General features: G+C 43.8%; 1 protein-coding gene across 1 annotated transcript in view; it reads left to right on the forward strand.

Moving 5' to 3' along the window:
• The first annotated feature begins 845 nt into the window (after positions 1-845).
• The window catches only part of KIT (KIT proto-oncogene, receptor tyrosine kinase), a 55977-nt gene continuing 36420 nt past the window's right edge, over positions 846-20402 (forward strand). Inside the window, exons 1-2 of the mRNA XM_057366817.1 lie at positions 846-969; positions 19291-19530. Of these exons, the coding sequence (XP_057222800.1) occupies positions 900-969; positions 19291-19530 (310 nt within the window). The 5' untranslated portion in view covers positions 846-899. The remainder of the gene's footprint in view (positions 970-19290; positions 19531-20402) is intronic.

Consider the following 20402-nt stretch of genomic DNA (forward strand, 5'->3'; position numbering starts at 1 on the left):
GGGAATAAAATTACATTCTGTCCTCCCAGCTGTCACTGACTTTCTTTTTTTTTCCAGGCAACTCTTTAAACACAAATGTCTTTTTGTTTTTTTGGGTTTTTTTTTTTTTTTTCTGAGAACTAAATTGATTACTTTTTATCTTGCCCTTGAGGGACATGAAAAACAATCGCTCAAAATCCTTTTCTTAAGGACCCTTTCCATGTTTAAGCTCCCTGCCAGTTTTCTCTTTTCCATACCAAACCAGCCRCTTCTTTCAAGTCTTCGCTTTGTGTCACACGTACACTTTTAAGTCTCACTCCGGGTGCTCTGGCCCTTAACAGGTGGTGGCCCATAGCAGGCTCAGTCGATCTCGGCGGTGCGAGCCCGGGCACAGGCGATACCTTTGGTGCCTCCAGAATCTGCTAYGACACCTCCAGGAGCTATCAATGAGGAATTCAAAGCTAGCTAAATGGCTTTGTACCTGCCCTTTAAGGGATGCTCTCCCCGTCTCCAGCTCCCGTGCCCAGCCCGGCCGCTCCCCACCACCTTTGTTCGGACCACGTTCCACATGTGTTTGGGCAGCCCCACGGCCCCGATCCCTCGGGTGCTCGGCACGGCGGAACGCTGCCTGTGAAAAGGGCGAGCGCTCCTCAACGACAGCACGGTGCGCACATTCGGCACGGGGCTCTGCCTTTCTTTCTTAAATCATTTTGYTCGGGGTCTTTCTGGTGAGCCCAAACAAGGCAAGCCGAAGCGCTGCCSTTCCCCGAGGGGCGGGGGAGCTCCTCACCTGCGCCCATCCCCGCGGCGGCGGGGCGGGGGCGCGGCGCGGCGCGGGGCGGGGCCGGCTCTACTCCGCTCCCTCCCGCGGGGGCTCGGGCATCTCCGCGCCGGGCGCTGCGAGCGGCAGCCGCGCCGGGATGGAGGGCGCGATCCTCGCCCGGGAGCTGGCGCACACCGCGCTGCTGCTGCTGAGCCTCTTCCCCGCAGGTGGGAGCCGCGGGCGCGGGCGGGCGCGGAGCCTGGCGGGGCCGGGGTCGGCACGGGCGGCGGCGGGGAAAACTTCGGCGCTGGCGGCCCCTGCCGCCCGTGGGTCGGGAGGCAGCCCYCCGTGTCCCCGGCGTCGCCCCGCGCTGCCCTTGTGGGACGCCCCGCCGGGGGAAATAAAGTCCTTTGTTTGCCGTACGCGGGTATCCGGGGCTGGGAGAGGGGCCGGCAGGGAGCCCCTCCACCCCCTCCSTCTCCCCGGCCGGGCTGTTTTGGCAATAAGCTGTGGTGATCAGTACAAAATGTCCCCGCGGTTAAGTGCTCGTTGAACAATGGGCAGGAACGAGCCGCCGCCGTCAGGTGTCCAGCGCTGTGCAGCGGGGTGCAGCCTCCCCGGGGTGGGGCAGGTGGGCTCGGTGCCCTGTGCGCCCGCCGGCGGGCCGGTGCCCCGGGACAGGGCTCGCCCCAGGACACGGCATCAGGGCCGGGCTGCTCCGGCACTGACGGTCCCTCGCGGTGTCCAGGAGGGCGATGGGTGCCTTTCGGGCCCTCGGGAGGTCAGCCTGTGCTAAAACTTTGGTTTGTCGTAGGTTCCCTTCCATTCCTTTATGAAAAGAGGTTTTTCTTGCCTGACCTTACAGYCCTGGAGCACAGGTCTAATGGTTTTGAATACTGCATCTGGCTGCCGCGCTGGGCAACTTCGCACATGGCTTTCGGAGCCGCCGTGTATCTCGCACGGTTTGTAGGCTTAGGAAGCGTTTGGGGGTGACCAGGGGAAGATACTGTGAGGAGTTCTGTGCTGAACCCGGGGAGGAATTTGGCCCTAGGCACCGAAGTCAGAAAGGAGGTAACGTGAGAAAAAGGTTATTTTGCTGCTTATGTGAGAACGAGCTGAGGATCGAGGGAAGCGATGCACAGCGATAGGTGTTTGACGTCTGCTGCCACCACCAGAGAGGAGCCTTGCAGAGCACTCTCTGTCAAACAGACGGGGAGGGCTCCTCCAGCCTCTGCCCATGGGAGCAAATACAGCTAAAACACCGGGAACTAACAATAGTGACAATTTACGCTTCTTCATTCTAGAGCACTTAACTTGAGGATGTGTTAATAGTTTTGTTTAGGTAACTTTTTGTGTTTGGTGCCTTTTGTTTATTGGTAATGTGAGAAAGTAGTATCTGGCAATTTGGCTATTTCGAAGTACCCCCATACAGCTGCAAAATGCTGTGGCCGCAGGAATGGGAAAGTCTCCTACCTATGAGTTATTCYTAGAAAGAAATTTAAAATATGTTGAAATGCTTAATACCTGCCAACTTTCTTTACTTCATGTATTTCTTGCATGCATTTTAAGGTTATCCTTTATCATATAGTTAGATTGTCCTTAAGGAAGTCTTGGGAAACAGGTCACACTGGCAGCATCTCCTAAAAGACAGAGGTGCAGGTTCCAGAGTACTGGAGAGGCAAGGGGGGAGCCTTTCTTATGGTCCTTCCTCTGATTCTGGGTTTATACASTTGTGGGAGACTTCACCTCTGGGACACATCAGACAAACACTTGCATGGAGAAAAACACACCATGTTGTAAGCAGAAATAACTTGCTGCAAAAGACAGCTGTCTTTGGGTATGCGTGTGCATCATCTGTGTGTCATACAGATGTAGGTGTATTCTGGGCTACTTTTGTGGTGCTGGAGGAGGTATCCAGAGTGATGGTTTGTGTCCTGGCAGCAGCATAGGAACATCAGAAGTGACAGGCAGGAGAGAGCTGATGTGCTGTTCTGGATTGCTTCGGAGCTAGTGTGACCCTGCGCTACTTTTGGTTTTGCCTCAGTGTAGACACTTGGCTGGAATGATCTCCCACAGTCCCTGTTGAGACCTACCTATCCTGTTTATCAGTGTACAAATTTACTTTCCTTGGCTGTTGGTCAAAACTCCTTCCTTTGGTTGCAAACTGGGAAGGAGGATGTAGAAAACAGCTTAATGTARCTTCTCAAAGGGTAAACCATTCATCTCTTCTGTCCACAGTCCCTTTTATGTTTTTCTTGCATCCTAACATCCTTCCACATTTCCTTCCATTTGRGTTTGCCTAGTCCTCATTTTGATGCAATATTCTGGAACCAACTTTTCTCCCTGGTTTTCCTTTCGTCCCTCGAGGCTCACTTTGTCCCCCACTATCCAGTACTCTGCCAGCATATCTTGCATTTCCATCCTGTGGTCATGGAAGACTGGACATGGTTCCTTTGAGCATCCATCAGTGCAACCTTTTTTTTTTCCAATCAGCTGCAGAGTAATAGGAGACTCTCCCTGTGCCCAGAGGGAAGAATGTCTGTTTTCATGATGCTCCCTGCTATCAGTCAGCCATGAGGGAGGAAGCTTAAAGGAGGAAGGTTGAATTTGATGAGGATTCTGATTGCTGTCATTCGGTCACTGCTTTGACCCCCCTCAAGCCATCTATACTGCTCTCTCCTTCTCCTTTTCCACCCTCCCCCGTGGGAGTGCAGAGTCTCCTGTGCAGAAATGTGGCCTGAGGCCACTGCCAGAGGCAGGATGGAAATGTCAAAGATTGCTCAATATTCAACTCTTTTTCTTTGCATTACCACTGGGAACCCTCTCCCAGCAAGTGCCTAAGTGATTTTTGTCCAGGCTTTATAATAAAGAATGTGTCAAATTTGGCAAGAAGTGAGACTCCCATTTGCATCCTGTTTAAATACCATTCATAGAGACTGAAGGCATTTCCATGTGCTTATTTTGCCAGAGAGAGCCTCTTGTCAACAGATGACTGCAGCTGTAGTGTTGTTGGGTTGTATTGGCTCTCTCTACGTTTTCCATCTCTCTTCAGCTCTCCCAGAAATCTCTCACTGATTGTCCAAACAGTAACACTTCTTTGCAGGTGCCTGAAATAATCAAAGGATCCTGAGTCACCTCCAGAAGGGATATGCTGCACCAGGACACAGGTGGAGTTGGAAGGGATATGTCTTTAGCACATGTAAACATGAGCTAGGACAGGTCTTGGGRGGAACATCTGTGTCCTATTCCAGTCAGTAGGAGTTCTCCTTGTGATGCTTGTCCTTTTTGCTTTCTGGTCTGTTCTGAGAGACTAATGGTATCTTTGTAGTCTTTGGATTTCTGTCTGAACTATAATTTTTTGTTACTGGAAGCTATTAGGAAGATTTTTGAGGCATATCTGGAGCTGTCAAACTAAATACAAAATACTAGGCATTTGTAGTTTGAAAGAAAGCTGCCTTCTAGTCTGAACAGGAAACAGTCTGATGGAATCTGAAGGTAAGGAACAACAAATTCTGGATAAAACAAGAACCACACAGAATCAAAGTTTCAACAACATATATGTTTATCTACAATACACAGGGACTGATATAATCTCRTATCAGTCAAGTAGAAGAGAGGCAGTAATTGCTCAAGGTTAAGCCACTTTTCAGCTTTTTTTCTCTGTCCACGAAGATGAAGGCCATTGCAGAGATCAAGTGTTACACATTGTCTTGGTCTATGGATGTGACACATGATTTTACAGATGTTGTTTTCTTTTTCGTCTAGTACAAACATCTTTCAGGATTTTGACTCATTTCCTTAAGTCTCTTTCAGCTGTTCAGAGAATGGCTGGAGGAARTGAGGTCTGATATCCTAATGAGTTGCATTTACTGTGAGTACCTTCTCACTTTAAGTATAATACTTTTTAAAAACTTCTGAATGTCTTTCTGACTGTTCCCATGTACAAGAAACAGCTTGCRGATGTTTCTGTCCTTTAGAAACTCAGCTTCCCTGGTTGAGACTCTTCAGCYGTAACAGAGCTTAAGGTGTTCATAGTAACCGTACGCGGGAGAGAAGAGCTGATGCTAAGGCATCTAATGAAAGTGTGTTACATCTTTTGGTCATTCATTAGAAGAACCTGAAGAGAATGCACMTAGGAATTATGAGATCTTGACATAAAAGGAATTTTAAAATTAATAATATTCTTCTATATTATTGTATTTTAGAGTATTGTGCTCAGCTTTTTCAGTGACTTTTAGGAAACTTAGATTTTTTTTGCCAGTAGGACCCTGTTTGACAGTGAATCCTGCAAACAGTCATAAATGGATGTAATTTTATGTGTGTGAGCAGTCTTCTTGGCTGCTTGCCAAACCTAATGACAACTGAAGTGTATTGTTTGTCCACTGGCCAAGATTGCTGCCGTTAGTGATAAAAGCGTAAGGAGAGTGTAAACATCTGTGTTCGAGGGGCGAATKTGACTCCTATTTTCTAGGGGATACCAATTAGAAAGCACACTAAATGTTATTCTCTCAGTGGATTTACTCTAGGGGATTATATTGATTTATTCTGAAAAAACAGGTTTTCAGATTTAATGGATTTTTAATGATATTTTTCATGCTACAAAAGGTTTTTTTTTTTCTTCCCAGCATGTAAGCTCTTGATTTTAACAAACAGGCATGTAAATAACAGAAAAGTTTCTAATGTTGCTACCATGCTACGCAACTTCTGGGGCACTCCATAATGATCATTCCTGGAAACTGAACTAAAATGAAGCATCACTAAATGAGCTACACGTTTTTTTGTCAGCAGGGGGGGCTTACTGCATTAAATGTCTATAATTTTAAATGTCATCTTGACAGTTGAATCTGTAATCATGGAGACCATGAAATATCTGATACGGAGAAGAATTCTGTGGTCAACTAGGCACTGACAGTTGTAAATCTAATTGATAAGGAGGATGCATGGGCTGATTTAAGTTAAGAAGAGATGAAAACTGTAGCAGGCAAATGTGAAAATCAGAGAGATGCATTTCTTACATGTTCTTTGGAAGCATGGCAAATGCCAGATTAGTCCTACATCTCCTGTCTTTTCCTATCAGTCACTGTGTTAAGCTAAGCAGTGCTCCTCTGCTCATGCTGCATCACCATGTTCCTCAGAAGGGATCAGAGGGCTGGAGCACATCTCCCATGAAGATGGGCTGAGAGAGCTGGGGTTCAGCCTGGAGAAGAGAATGCTTCCAGTACCAAAAGAGGGCCTGCTAGAAAGCTGGAGAAGGATTTTTTACAAAGACATGTAGTAAAGGAAAAGCAAGAATGGCCTTAAAATGAAAGTGGGGATATTTAGGTTGGATGTTAGGAAGAAATTCTTTACTCCGAAGGTGGTGAGACACAGGACCAGGTTACCCAGAGAAGCTGTGGGTGTCCCATCCCTGGAAGTGTTCAAYRCCAGGTAGGATTTGGCCCTGGGCCACTTGGTCTAGTGGAAGATGTCCCTATCCATGTCAAGGGGTTGGAACTAGATAATCTTTAACGTACCTTCCAAACCAAATCATTCCACGATTCTATGACATGGAGTGGATTTGTTTTACAGAAAGGCATTGTGCAAAAGCCACATAGGAAAAMGAAATTCAAGTTTGTTTTTATAACCTGTCATTCAGAGCCTGCATGCTTTGAAGGGGTGGAAAATCCCAGTGAGCTGTGTTATAGAAATGTTTTGGGTGTTTGCATACCTAGGCCATTCAGAACCAGATTCCTGCAGGCGGGTATCATGAGATTTAAAACTTGCACTTGGCTCTCCTACTTAATCTGTTTTTTGTTCAGGAGTTAATGGCTGCACTGATGTAACATGTTGAAGGTTTTTGTCCGCAGCCCTCAGGACTGGAAACTTCGTTCTTTTCTGAATGAAATCTGAGTTTCTCATGCATTCATCTTCCTTCTGCAGCTGGGTTTCTAAGAGACATGTCAAATCTTAGGAGACTCCCATAGAACTCTTGAGTAAGGCTGGAGTAGACCTGCAGAGATCTGCTCTGTCCCCAGCTCTTCCTTGTGGTCAGATGGAGCAGATCTCCCCATACAGACTTTTGTTCTAACCTGCTCTAAGGCAGATTTGTGCTGATGAGTCTACCACCTGTTTGTTTTTTTTTTTTTTTTTTTTTTTTTTAATAAATAGTTGTTAAAGGTCAAAAGCTTCTTCAGATACCTAATCTCCCTTGCTGGTTGCTTAATTCCATCCTTTTACTCCCCTGGTGTTTTGGACATAATGAGCTGCTGATCATCATCCTTTTTGTAAAAATATTTTATACATCAACAGTATAAAGCCTTTGGCTTCTCTCTTCTGTGATAAACCTTTACCAACATTTTCTTTTGGAGTATCTTTTGTAAATCGTCCTCTTGCTCTTAGCTCTCTCTGACTTATTTGCACTTCCTCCAGATATGATGTGTAAAATTGACATCTGACTGCAGATGAGAAATGCARTGCTCCCAGGTTAAATAAAATAGTTACCTCCCCTTGTACTATGTGCTTCAATTTCATTCAAGGCATTGTAAATCTGATTTTAATCATGATTTAAATCAGCCAGCAGTAAGCCTCATTTTAACTGTTTTGCATTTGTACTTAATCATTTTGCAAAGAAAGGTTTAACCTCCTTTATTACCAGTGAGATAGAGTTTTAATTAAATATAGCCTTTGCAGTTAATGTTATACTTACTTTGATTAATCACTCTGCCTGTATTTAAGCAATTATGTAGCTTGTTATATATACATTGATCCTGATTCTTCATGTGTATGTTTTAGTAAGAAAATAGAAAATGTTGACATTTCTCGTATTAGATAATTGATTTTTACTGATGATTTGCATTGATTACAATGAAGGAAACAAGAATTCTGAAGCGTTCTTCCGTTAGATAAAAAATAGTACCACATAGAAGCCAGCCAATTCAGAAGAAAAAACTCATTGAGAAATGTTTTGAAATAAAGAATTAATGCCTGAAAGGCCTATCTGTAGTCAAAACTGGTGGTTTCTAATCACTATGCTACAAAAATTTAGAACTAGTCCATCTCATTCTCTCTTTATTCTTAGAATGGCAATGGAAAGAAACATTCATGATTTTTTTCAACTCCAGATCAGTAGCTCCTCTTTGAATGGACTAGTTGCTTAACTGAGTGTTACTGAATGAACTGAAATTAAAAAAAAAGTATTTTCTCTGCACCTGCTAGGAAACTCCAGATGCCAAAGGCTGGTTTATTGCTGCAGCACAACCTGCCTAGAGGTGCTCAGGGACTGACTTCTATGAATCCAGTAGTTAGATTGTCTTTAAAATTTTGACAGCAAATATACAGCTTGAATAAGTTTTTGGTTTTTTTTAATGATTAGGGGAGCCATAAGTTTATATTTATGTTGTTGTATTTTCAAAATCCCGCAGTATTTTTACCTTTTAAAGGGAAAATGTGCATTATAAAAAAGCTGTATTTTTGCTTTTTCATGTGTTATTAAATATGCAGCTTAATAGGGTATATATGTGTATGTATATATATATATACCTTATATACAATTCCATGCTAGGACCTGATCCTCAGGCTTTCATTCTCTGCTGCTCAGTAGCTGGCCAGTTCACCTCTTCACTTTTGATGCTTGTTTGTTTGCTGTTTTCTGTGTCATGGAAGTGCTTTCTATGCCTGGATGAGCGTAACTTTTTAACTTTAAAAAGAAATTATATTAGCTTCCACAAAATAAAAGCTTCCTCCCAGTACTGTTCATTTTAACACAAGCTGTTAAAGTTTCCTATTCCATAGCACGTCTGACTTCCAGGTATTATGCATAAAACTGCTGACTTTGCAGTAGTATTAATATTATCATGTCTAGGATTCGAGGTATGCAGTACAATGAAGGAGGTCAAATGGAAGGACCATTTGTAAGTACACAGAAGTAAGCCCTGTGTTTCTGATCCCCTCCCATCAGCTAGATATATTCAGAAGAGATGCTGAAATGGGATTCCCTGTTTAGGCTGGCACTCGGGCTCTACTCACATTAAGTATTCCTCTGTGTATCTCTCTCCTGGAGCAGGAAGGAGGACTACTCTTCCATAAGCAGCTACCTATGTATAGCAACTTGCAATAAGGCTTATAAATAAACTAGAAAACAAAGTGCAATTTATAAGCAAAAACTACAAGTCTTCTGCTGGTACTGGAGATGAAGTCCAACAGCCAAGTTACTTATCTCATTGTCAGAAGACTGAGGAAATAAAACTGAATTGTCAGAAATATATCCAAGTCTCTGAATTCAAAGCACTTCTACCTAAGGCAACATCAGTGACAGGTGTTGCTGGGTGTTAGTGTGATTGTCTGAGGTGAAATTTTTCACCTGAGGGTGTTCTGAATAATGTGCCAATGAGTCCTCCAGAAACTGGCCTAGTCATAGCTTCASAAGACATGTGCAAAGATACTTGTCTAATATGCTGGATACCTCACTAGAAAACTGCTTATTAGATTGTCTGTAAAACAATGCTTTTACAAGAATTTTTTTACTAACATCTTCATAGAAAAGTTTGTGTGTTATTTAGACAAGGGAAGTCTAACTTATTGCAGGCTCATCAAAAATCTCTGAATAGGTATGCTTAATTTATAGGGACAAATATGGAAATATTCTAATACCTGCTTCTTAAATGGATCCTGTGCCATGTGCCTGCATGATGTGATGCAATGACTTGTATTCTGGTAACACAACTATATAAATTACCTTATTACCAAATTCAGCATTTTTCTCATTAATTTGTCAGCTCTTTCAGTGAAGGAAAAGGKAATATGAAGTATTATGGACATGAAAGATAGCTGTGTCTTTTCTGCAAAATTTGGTGAACATGTTAATCTGAAAGTCTTGTTTATTGCTGTAATCTTCTAGGCAAATGTACTGAACTAAATATCTAGAGAAAGTAAGAAGCAGTGCTCCTCTTTGTGGTATTTAATGTGGTCCATCATATGAGCAGTGATAACGTAATTATGCAATTATTGGTATATTTTCCCCTCTGGAGGCCTTATGTAGATGATTACCAGTGCACCTTTTAATGAAATTGCTACTATTTGATAAAATTACTGCCAAGACTTGAAATAATTAGAATTCCCATTGCCAAAAGTCTTACATCTCCTTCCTCAGTTGAGCCTTTTCCAAACAGGCATTAATTCAGATTGCAGAACGATTCTCTGTTCACCAGTTCTCTCATTTCTCTTCATTAAAACTACCTTTTCACTGCATTTCAAAAAACATGCTTTCAAGCCTATGTTGCTCATTACAGGGAACATTCGTTCAAAATGGAAGTTGAAAGACACTGCACCTTTTAATGTAAATGTCAGCAAAGAGAAGTGAGAAGAAAGAGCCATTAAAGGAATAGAAGGGGCGCRTGACAGCTGACTATGAATACACTGTGCATTAGTGTGCTTCTTCGTTCCTTCTAATCATTCTCCACACTTACTTTATAATTTGTTTATTTATGTGTCTAACAGCTGACAAAACTAACTGTGGGAACAGCTGGTTAATAAGTAATTTTGGAAATTAGAGGGGAGAAGGCAATAATTCAGTAAGAGTAAGGATCAGTCTAAATGTATAAATCTCAATTCTAATGAGTGTTGTGGCATACACTTGCTCTTTTTTTTGCAAATCTACTTGTGTCTGTACATGCATAAATATTTAGCTGTTCTCTGTATTTCTCTTAGAATAAGAATTATCAGGTAGTTATAAGCCCAGGCCATTCTAGTTAAAAAAAAAATAAAAAGTAACTGGGAGGTCAGTCATGCTTTGGGTTTGGTGTAACTCGTTAATACATTGCCTGTAGGTTCCTTCATGGTGGGAAATTTAGTTAAGGAGACCATAGTGCATCAATGTAATGAAGTTAATTAATCACCTCACGTAGGTTGTCACACATAGTGTTTCAAGATCAGTGACTGGACTGCTATAGTGCACGTGGTACTCTTTCAAAAAACAAACCCCAAAACAACAGAAAAGGCCCCAAAGCCACGACTTACTCAAAAAAAAAGAGGATTCAGGGAGTTGTCATACTCAGCCTTGGAAAGAAACATGGTGTTTGATCCTGCTGTAGCCATCTAGTATGTGTGTTAAACTAAAATTATATTTAGCTACATGTCTGCATTTGACAAATGCCTCTATCTGCAGAGTGAGAGATGCCTGTCAGAAAGGGCAAGCTGCTTGGCAGGCAGGAACAATAGCCCGTTTGCCTGGCTGGAGTTTCCTCACCGCAGCTAGGGAAATAAAGGCAGTGGGAAAGAGGAAGGTCCGTCTCTGTCTCTGAAAGGTGCTGTTGCTTTCCCCAGCCCCTGGCCTTGAGGTAGTGTTGCACTTGCATGCACAGGGCAGCTCTCACATTGTTTTGGAGGTCATGTGAGGAGTCTTCTCCGCTAAGCMTGCTTCTGAAGAGCTGAAACAAAGTGCTGTTAGCTACATCACTGATTGCTGTGACAAGACCCCCTGCAGGAGGATCTGCTGGCTTCCGCCCACAAGCCAGGGATTGTCCCAGGTGCTCATGCTTATCCTGTATGGAGATCCTGTGAGTGTCTCTCTTGGAGAGTAGGATGTACAGGAGCTAGAGAGCTGGCTGGATTTGTTTTCTTGCCACCTGTCTCTGATGCTGACTCTGGATTCACCACATCTTGTTTGGAGGTGTCATCACCTCTCTCCACATGTAGCTGAGTGTCCCGTCAGTCTCCTGAGCTGTTTTCTCTGCAAGTGGTAATCAAGTGCCTCATATTCTGTGAAGTGCCCTGCCAGGGCATGAGGTGTGTCATGAGGCAGGCCCGTGTAAGATCGGCCCCAGACTGTGGAGCTGAAAGCTTACCATGGTACATCACTGCAAAGGGAGCGTCTTACAGCCGAAGTCTCTGTGGTTCCCCACACTCATGCCTCCACAGATGATAAAGACAGCCTTTGTTCTAAAGTCCGGCCACTTCCTCTCTYGGGTTTGCCGTGGGTGAGAATCAGCTGGCTGGTTCCACACTTGCTCTTTGTGTAGGAGATCTCCATTTCTCCTTGATGCTGTTTGCAGATGGAGTCAGCTTGGCTGTGCCTTTGAATACTGTGCTGTTGAGCTCCTGCCTCCTGCTCTCCACAGTGCCCTTCCTCTGCCCCCTTCCCTTTCGGGATGAGGGGGCAAGCAGGGCTGGATGGGAAGACAGGAGTTGCCCTCATGCAGCTGGGTAAAAGTCAAAGCCCGCATTAATCCTCTCCACTGGTTTTCTGCTTAGTAACGTGTAGCTTCTGAGAATCCAAAACTTCAGAGCGAGTACAAGCTCATGAGCTCTGCGTTTCTGCTTGGGAAACATGGAATTGAAGAGTGTGTTGGTCAGCAGATAGCACCGACCCTGTGAGATGGGTTAGGAACAAACTGTTTAGTTCTGCAGGGAAACCAAATCAGCTTCGAGTTCAGTATGTGTCCAGTGACAGATAATTTTTCAGTCTCTGAAAATAAGTTGGGGCAGAGGAGACAAGGATTTGTGTCATTCAGATATGCTGAGAGTCCATGACACTTGCAGGGACAATCATGTCCTGGGTATTTTTTGGTCTATATCTTTGAGGAAGACATTAGTGTGGGTGTTGGTGTGGATGGTTTCTTTTGCAAAGTAAGAGGCTGTACTACCAGCCACCCTTCCCCCCACAGCCTGGCTSAATCGGGATCTGATGTAGCTTTCAGATCAAATAATTTAAAACTGACATTTGCCATTGCTAAACTTTTATCTAGCATAAGGGAGAGCGTCTGTTTWGTGAAGTGGAACAAAACAAGTAAGCATATAGCATCTCTCCTTTGAAAAAATCTGGGAGATTTTATACATCAGAGTAAATTCAAGTTGTTTCAGTGCAATAAACATGCAAGTTTGACACTTTACTTTTTTTCCTTGGGGCATGAAACAGCAGGACAAAGAAAATTTAATTGAAAGGATTTTACATTCATGTCCATCACAGCATATGTCAAGTGTCATAATGGCTTTAACAAATAAGAAACAGAGCTGGAAAAGTCATATTCTTCAGTTAGACCTGTGTGTAAATTCTCTAGAGAAGATTGAGCAGGCTTCTGGCKAGGACCTCTGCACCTGTGTATAGGAGATGTTTTTGCTTTTGCTCTTCTTTCAGACCTGCAGGGGACTTGTGTGTCTGAAACCATGTTCATTTTTTYCAGCAGTGCTGGGTATGCTGAAAGAGGATATTACTTCCCTGCAAGCCATCTCTTGCTGATATCCCTGGACCATTGCATCTACAATAGTGCCACTACTTTAACTGATAAAGCATATCTCTTGTTTCTGCTCTCTTATGTTGTTGTAGATGAGAAACCACGGTGACTGAGGTCTGTGTGATAGCCCTTGAAATTAAGCCAGTGCCCAGAATGCATAGGCACTGAAAAGAAAACAGTCTCTCCAATTGTATCCAATCCCCACAATCTTACCCAAAAGCTGTGGACATTKTGTCCCTTGAAGTTTAGCTCCTCTGTGCATTTATGATAGAAAAATGTTTTAGAAGACTGCTTTAGAAATCATGATTCAGGATCAGGTCATGGTCAGGTCATTGTTTTCGTTGTGCAGTGTTTGTACATGATGATGACAACTGTGAAGGATATGGACAACTGCAAGGGGAAAAAGCAGAAGCTCAGAAGAGCCTGCCATATTCTTTCAATGTGTCCCAGCATCTGGGGAGGCAGGGTGAGGGATACACCCTTGCTGAGCAGCAATGAACCTGTTGGCAGGGCWTTGCCAATCCCATGGACTTGGCAGAGTGGCTGGTACTGGATGTGAGCTGTGACTGTGAGGTTGTGACTGTACTGTGAAGCCATAGTGTGCCTCCATCCTGGGAAATGTTTGAGGCAACTTTAAAGTGAAAGGGTGTGGGATAAGGCACAGGGTTTTTTGTTYTATTTTTCTTTGGAAGTAATCTGTTGTGTTATAGAGCTGCCACAAACTTCTTGTTCCTTTTAATGTTTAGATAAGAGTTGAAAGAGGAAGTGGCCACAGAGAGACTAACCTGTTGGCTGAAGGTTATGCAGGAAATCTGTGGCAGAGCTGGGAATAAAATTCATAGTGTTTGACTCTTCATCTTATTCCACGGCAGTCCCACATCCTTTGTTTGCTCAGCAGCTGGAGATGGTTTCCAGTTGCTTCTGAGTGTAATGTGGACTTGCACCTGATGTGCTTTTCCTTGCTACAGCAGTGTTGTGCTAAGGCTGWAAAGTTTTAGCATAAACTGTGTTTTTTTCCCAGGATGGTTCACTTCTTAGCCAGAGCTTTTGTTGTTTGCACATCCCTTAATTGTTACAGGAACATTCTGCTGTCCTTAATCATATCCCTGCAATTTGACCTGCATTTCCTATCAGTATTATCTCGAGCTGTTTGATTTTCTAGTTCCTCCAGCCTGGTTTTCCAGATGTTCCTTCTGCAAGCAGAATTCACAACTGCTGTACTCCCCCTCTTTCCTCCCTCTCCCTTCATTTTTAGGGCTTAGGGAGCTGCTTGTAATATATTCATATATTCTTTTTTTCAGTTACACAGCCTTGCTCACAAGTGATCCCAGCATTGTAGTTTTTAACTCAAATATGTTATATTACAAGCAGAAGTTAGGGTGATGGAAGTGAATCTTTTCAGTTCTAGGACACAAATTTAGTACATCCAAAATGGAATCTGGGCTGTCCAACTCTGAGCTTAGCAGTTAATTTTATTTTTTTTAATGTTACCTATTAAATATTTGCCATTTACAGTATATTTTGTTAGCATATAATAACTACACCCTCTAGCTGCCCTTGAGAAAACTCTAGAGGGTCGTCCAGAACCCCAGTGYGGCACTCTGGCAGTGCAGTGTACGGGGACTGTTGGATGTGTTGCAGTGGGATCCACACGCTGTGAYTGACAGTGAGATCATCTGCCTCTCWCAAGACCACCGGACYCATGTGGGCAGATGTGTTTCCTCTCTTCTCCTTGTCCTGAGTTGTTCCCGAGGTCAGGTGGGCCTCACTGAGATGGGGACGCTCAGCTGAATAATGAAGTAGTTGTCCACCTCCTTTTCAAAGGTGTAAAGAGGTGGAGAGAGGGTGGAGGGATGTTCAGRTGTAGGGCAGATGCGTGGGTAAGGATTCATTTCAGTGGGGACATAGCAGTGGGTTCCTCCATCCCATTGCTCAGAAAGTTTACTGTCCTGCTAGTGACTAGGAAAGCCATGGTCCTGCCTGGGCTGAGCATAGAGCCCTGGGAGGAGACAGTGGGCACTTTATCCTGTGGGGTTTGGCGCTTAGAGATCCCTTACTATCTCTGGCATATATAATGCCAACACAACTGATTCCTGAATTACTAGTCTTAGTGTCATGGTTATGATTACATGGTTGATGTTAGTGGAGYCCCCAAGAGCAACAGGGGGCCTGGAAAGAGCCCCATCACTTGGGTGCTATACAAATGGAGCAGTCTCAGACATGAGTCTGAGAAAAGATGACGAGAGAGCAGATGGAGACATGCTGTCGGGATTAGTGCACCGGATTACAACTTGTTGGTTAAAATCTCAGATTTCTGTCACTTAATTATTCCTCCAAAAAGAAGATACAAAGTCATTCTCATCTTTCTAAACAGCATTTTAATTCTCTTTTTAAAGACAGATGATATTTTGATACATAATACGAAGTAAATCTAATAGTCATTTTGTTTACAACCGGTTGTCCTTACACTGTCATCATTTTCTTGAAGAGACTATTTTCAGAAGCCAAGAGAAAAAAACCCTTTACACTCTGGGAATCCTTTGCACAAGGCATTAATTCACTTTGCAAATTGTTTTGCTGAGAATTCAGACTGCACAAAAGGAACCATAGCAAAATCATCTTGAAACAAGAGTGATACTTCACCAGTGTGCTTGTTTCCTCTTCTTTTTTCTTTTTTTTCCAGCTCTGGTACATAATGTATTTCTTATTCCTTTGGAGAGGTCGTGCTCTGCTGTGTTGTGTACTATCTTTAGAAACTTTCCAATAACTTGCTAGATAGTCCTGATAATAAATGTTGCAAAAATTTGAACTCCTAACCTGAAAGGATAGGATGAGAGTTAGGGGAAAGAGTAGGTAAGAGTSTTAAATGTTCCATAAAAATATAAAATTATCTTTTTCTAATCTTTCTGGCAGTTATTTGTGGTGGGATACTTCTTGTATGTTCAGTCACGTAAGTTTACGTAGGGGATTAGTGGAACTCGGAAAATTTCTCGTAGTGCTGGAAAAACAGGTGCTGGTGAACTTGTCTGTTTGGTTTAGCAMTGGTAAATCTTCATCTGAGGGAGACAGGGAGGGACAAGGGCTTCCTCCAAAACCCAGACCACAAAGTAATTAGCCACTGCAGGTGGTCTGACCATCCTTTGCTTCCTTCTCTGTGGTGGATTTGCCAGGAAGAGGAGCAGTTACCTGACCTGGTCTTAATCCGGTGTATACCTTAAGAACAACTAAAGCTGTGAGATGAGTGAATTAAGTCTGGAGTGTATAACCTCATCCCACCTATTTATCCGATTGTTTTTCCTGAACGTCTGTTGTTATCTGTGTGGGGAGGGAAATACAGCCTCTGAACAGAGCTGCAGGGTGTGTTTTTGCATACAGGTGGGGTTGGTTTTTGAGAAATGTTTCCCCTGGCTCCAGTGTGGCTTCTGCATATCCAGTCCAATTGTGCAGTGCTGTGCGGTTCATCAGAGGGACATGCGTTGAGTATTTTTAGGACCATTGTCCTGGCCTTCGTGAGGGAAGGAGTTTGGTACTGCAGAACCTGTTAGCATTTACACACAACACAGCGATGTGCATGATTTGACAGACCATCCTCTTGTAGTGGGTCAATTATGATATTTACTTTACACTGCTGCCTCTACCGGGCCCATTTGCCTCTGCAAACCTGTGGGTGGTACCCTACACTTGACCTTCGCACACCCCTGTGCCCTAGGGTTGGATCTTGGGTGTGTTTGGGAAGGAGGAGAAGCCCCATGTCTTTCCTCAGGACTTTACAGGTGGGTTTGGTCGGGCAGTTTGGAGCCCACACTTAGCCCGTGTGTCATGGTTGGGCTGTATAAATACCCAGGAGGGAAGTGCAGGGAGCAGTGCAGCGAGCCAGGCTGGCTTGGCATTGCCTCAGGGGCAGGTAAATGAGGTTGTTGTCCATGTAGCTCTGGACTCTTGGAATGAAGCCACCTCTCCTGCAGCTGAGGCTGCTGCCTGAGGAGGGGGAGCACAGCACGGGCCAGCAGCCTGGTGTGCTCATCCCTGCTGCCCACATGGTGCCAGBGCTGGGAGCTGAGGCCAGGCCACAGCAGCTCATCCGCTCGTGCTGATGGAGGAGGGCTGCCCTGTGTCCTGGTGAGGGCACACGCTGGTGTTTGCTCCATGGTGAGGGCTGTGTGACCTGCCCAGGACTGTGCTCCTCCAGACAGTGGGCACTGGGGCCATCCCAGTGCAGCCACTTGTGCACCTCCCTGGCAGGGCCCAGGCTGAGACCTTGCCAGGTGCAGGCATGGAGTGCCACCAATGAAGGTTGTCTGCATTTTCTCCTTTCTCAACCTTCCCTGCTTTCTCAACCTTCCCTGACTCATCTGTGAAGTTAGTGCCAGAATGGCTTTACCAGACCACACTTTTGCTGTTTCATGCAGCTCATGTAATTTGTCCCTTCCCTGTGGAAAGCAGCAGAGAAGTCTTCCAAAGAAGGTCCCATGAAGGACCTGCATGGTTTTCGGGAACACTTCTCAGTGGTCTTTGCCCTCTGTCTTCTCACATGCCAAAAGTCCCTGGCTCTGACCTGAGGGGTTTGAAAATCAGAGGTCTTCTTGCCTCAGCCCTCTTGTYAGGCACCTCTTTGCCCGAGGCAAAGCATTTTTACAGCTTTCCTGCCTACCACACCACTGCTGGCTGGTCCTTATGCTTCTGAAACCTTGGACTTTCACTCTTCTKGTTTGAGCTACTGTACCACAGCTCAGACACACACCTGCACTTCGAGGTAGCAGACTTGAAACTAAAAGTTGGGTTTTTTCTGGCTTTTTCTGGCAATTTTTATTTCTAGGTTCGTTGTGTATGTGTTCAGTCATGGAAACATGCAGGATTAGTGGACCTCATGTGGAAAATTACTTGGTGACACTGGAAGAATGAGTGCCAGTTGAGTTTAACACTGAAAAATTCTAATTCCAAGGAGGGCTCCTTCCAGACTGCAGACAAAGTAATTAGGCTGTGCAGGTGGTCTGACCATCCTTTGCTTCCTTCTCTGCGGTGGATTTGTCAGGAAGAGGAGCAGTTACCTGACCTGGTCTTAATCYGGTGTATACCTTAAGAACAACTAAAGCTGTGAGATGAGTGAATTAAGTCTGGAGTGTATAACCTCATCCCACCTATTTATCCGATTGTTTTTCCTGAAYGTCTGTTGTTATCTGKGTGGGTAGGGAAATTCAGCCTCTGAACAGAGCTGCAGGGTGTGTTTTTGCATTGCAAGTAGTATTTTCATTGGCATGACTCTTCTACTACACACGGATGTTTTACACTCTTGTACAACTGTGTGACATGAGTGAACAGCATAGTTATTGTAGGCTAAGGATTACTTGTAGGACAGGAGAGCTACTCTGAAAGAGTGAAGGGTTTGTTGCTGCAAGATCACCTCAATATTTGTGTATGTTCTTCTGATGTTCAAGTAGGTCTGTAACAGTGAGCATTTCTGTGGATTTGTGACATGAACTCCATTTTTGTAGGCTCGCTAAGACTTTCAAATCAGGGGTGTACTTATTCTAACAGGAGAGCCAGAGAAGCCTGAATGTGTTTATTTCTCTGTGTAGACACTTGGRAAGTGGTTGGGAACTGTGAACTGGAGCTGCTAATTTTACGGAGCTTAATGCTGTGAGAACTTTTAAATGTTGTGTTATGGCACGTTCAGTGAAAAAGAAGCTAAATGGTCAATTAGAGCAGCTTTGGTGACTGGGCGATTGGTGCCTCAGTGAAACTAATTTGGTAGCGTCAGGATGGAAATGTGAAGAATATTTTGCATGAATCTTTTTTCTATGTAAGAAATGCTGAAYTGGCACTTCAGGTAATGAATTAAGCAAGTATGAAAAGTATGTACTGATGTCTTCATTAAAGTGGACACATCTAATTCAAGAGTATGAGTGGAGTATCTGAATACGTGAGAGAGCAGTCATAAAGATAACTGTTGAGCAAGGAAACTTTAGTTCTTGGCAACATACTGACTAAATGACAAAGAATGATTAAAAGTGCTGCCATGTAGGATCAGACTCATATGTTCTTGAATTTAATTTTTAAATAGCTTGGGTCTGTTCCCATTCAAAACTCAAAACATTGCAGAAAGTGGTGCATCTGAAACTTTAGTTTCAARAGGTTTTTTAGAGGCCATTTTCCGCTTGAGCTGGTTAGTTTCTCTGTGTGTGGAAGGTCTTATAAGCATAAAGGTGGCCAATACAGGTTAGTATTTTAAAGAAATAACTCCCAAAATACTTGCTGCACATACAGAACTGTAAATAATAGTTTTGCTGCAGAAAAAAAGAGTGTTGTATTGAGACATTATATTTTGTGCTTTTTTTTTTCCAGGTGGTTCACTGTCCCTTGTGGAGTCTACAGTGGTTTTGAATAAAGGGGAGGAATTAAGGCTGCCTTGCAATGAGGTGGGACCTGTGACTTGGAATTTCCAGAACTCGGACCCATCGGCAAAAGCCAGGAGTTCCAATGAGAAAGAGTGGTACACCAAAAATGCAACGGTCAGAGACACAGGCAGATACACATGCAGGAGCAAAGGGAGTATTATCTCCTCTGTTTATGTTTTTGTTAAAGGTAAATATCAATCAAGGCATTAATTTTGTTTTCTTCCCCAATCCCAAAATAATAGGACAATAAATGTTGGAGGAGGGAATGAATTTGAAGTATAGAGGGAGAAAGAGACGAAAGAAATCTTCCCTGTCCAGTAAGAAGAAAGCTCGCTCTCTGCTATGCTTGCAATGGCCTTTGTCAGCAGAGAAAAGTTCTGGATGGGTTCCTCTTTACATCCCCATTATATTGTGGTGAAGTTTATCTGAGCTCCTTTTCTAGACTCTACCTAAGTGACCTGAGTCTSTTGTATGAGTCAGTTGTACTGTACTGTGAAGAAACAAGAAATATGAAGAAATGTCTTTTTAATTCTACGCCATCCATCAGCATGGAGTCATGTAAGGTTTGRTCCCAAGCTTTTAATTTTCAGAGGYAGTTAGCCTAAAGGATTTGGTSTTTTGAGACTGTGCTCCCAGGCCTAAGCCAGCAAACAGCAATGATTCCTCTGCCTCCAGCTTCTGATCTACCTTGTGACTGATCAGAAATGTCTCAGACAGGAAAAAAAGTGCTTCTGCTCTGACACATTTCTCAATCCTTTATTACTCTTCTTGTGCAGTGTTGTCTTCAGATTTCTTCTCTCCTGATCCATGTCTGGATCAGCTGCCCCCGAGCTCACCATTTGCCATGCCTGGTATTCCCTTTTACTTTTCAAGGAAAACAGTTATTTCGCTTCTCTTTCACATAGCTCTGGTGGTCTTCCTTCCCTGTTGATGGAAAAAAGTACTATGGCATCCACTTTCTTGAAGACAGCGTTCTTTGACCAGTGGGGTTTGTTTCAGAGAGCCTCCTCTGAACCCTGCCAGTCCTTTGAGAATTACTGCAGGGTTGTTCTCCAAGAC

This window comes from Malurus melanocephalus, unplaced genomic scaffold, assembly GCF_030028575.1.
Source record: "Malurus melanocephalus ecotype Western Australia unplaced genomic scaffold, MMel_1.1 scaffold_71, whole genome shotgun sequence".
NCBI classification, from domain to species: domain Eukaryota; kingdom Metazoa; phylum Chordata; class Aves; order Passeriformes; family Maluridae; genus Malurus; species Malurus melanocephalus.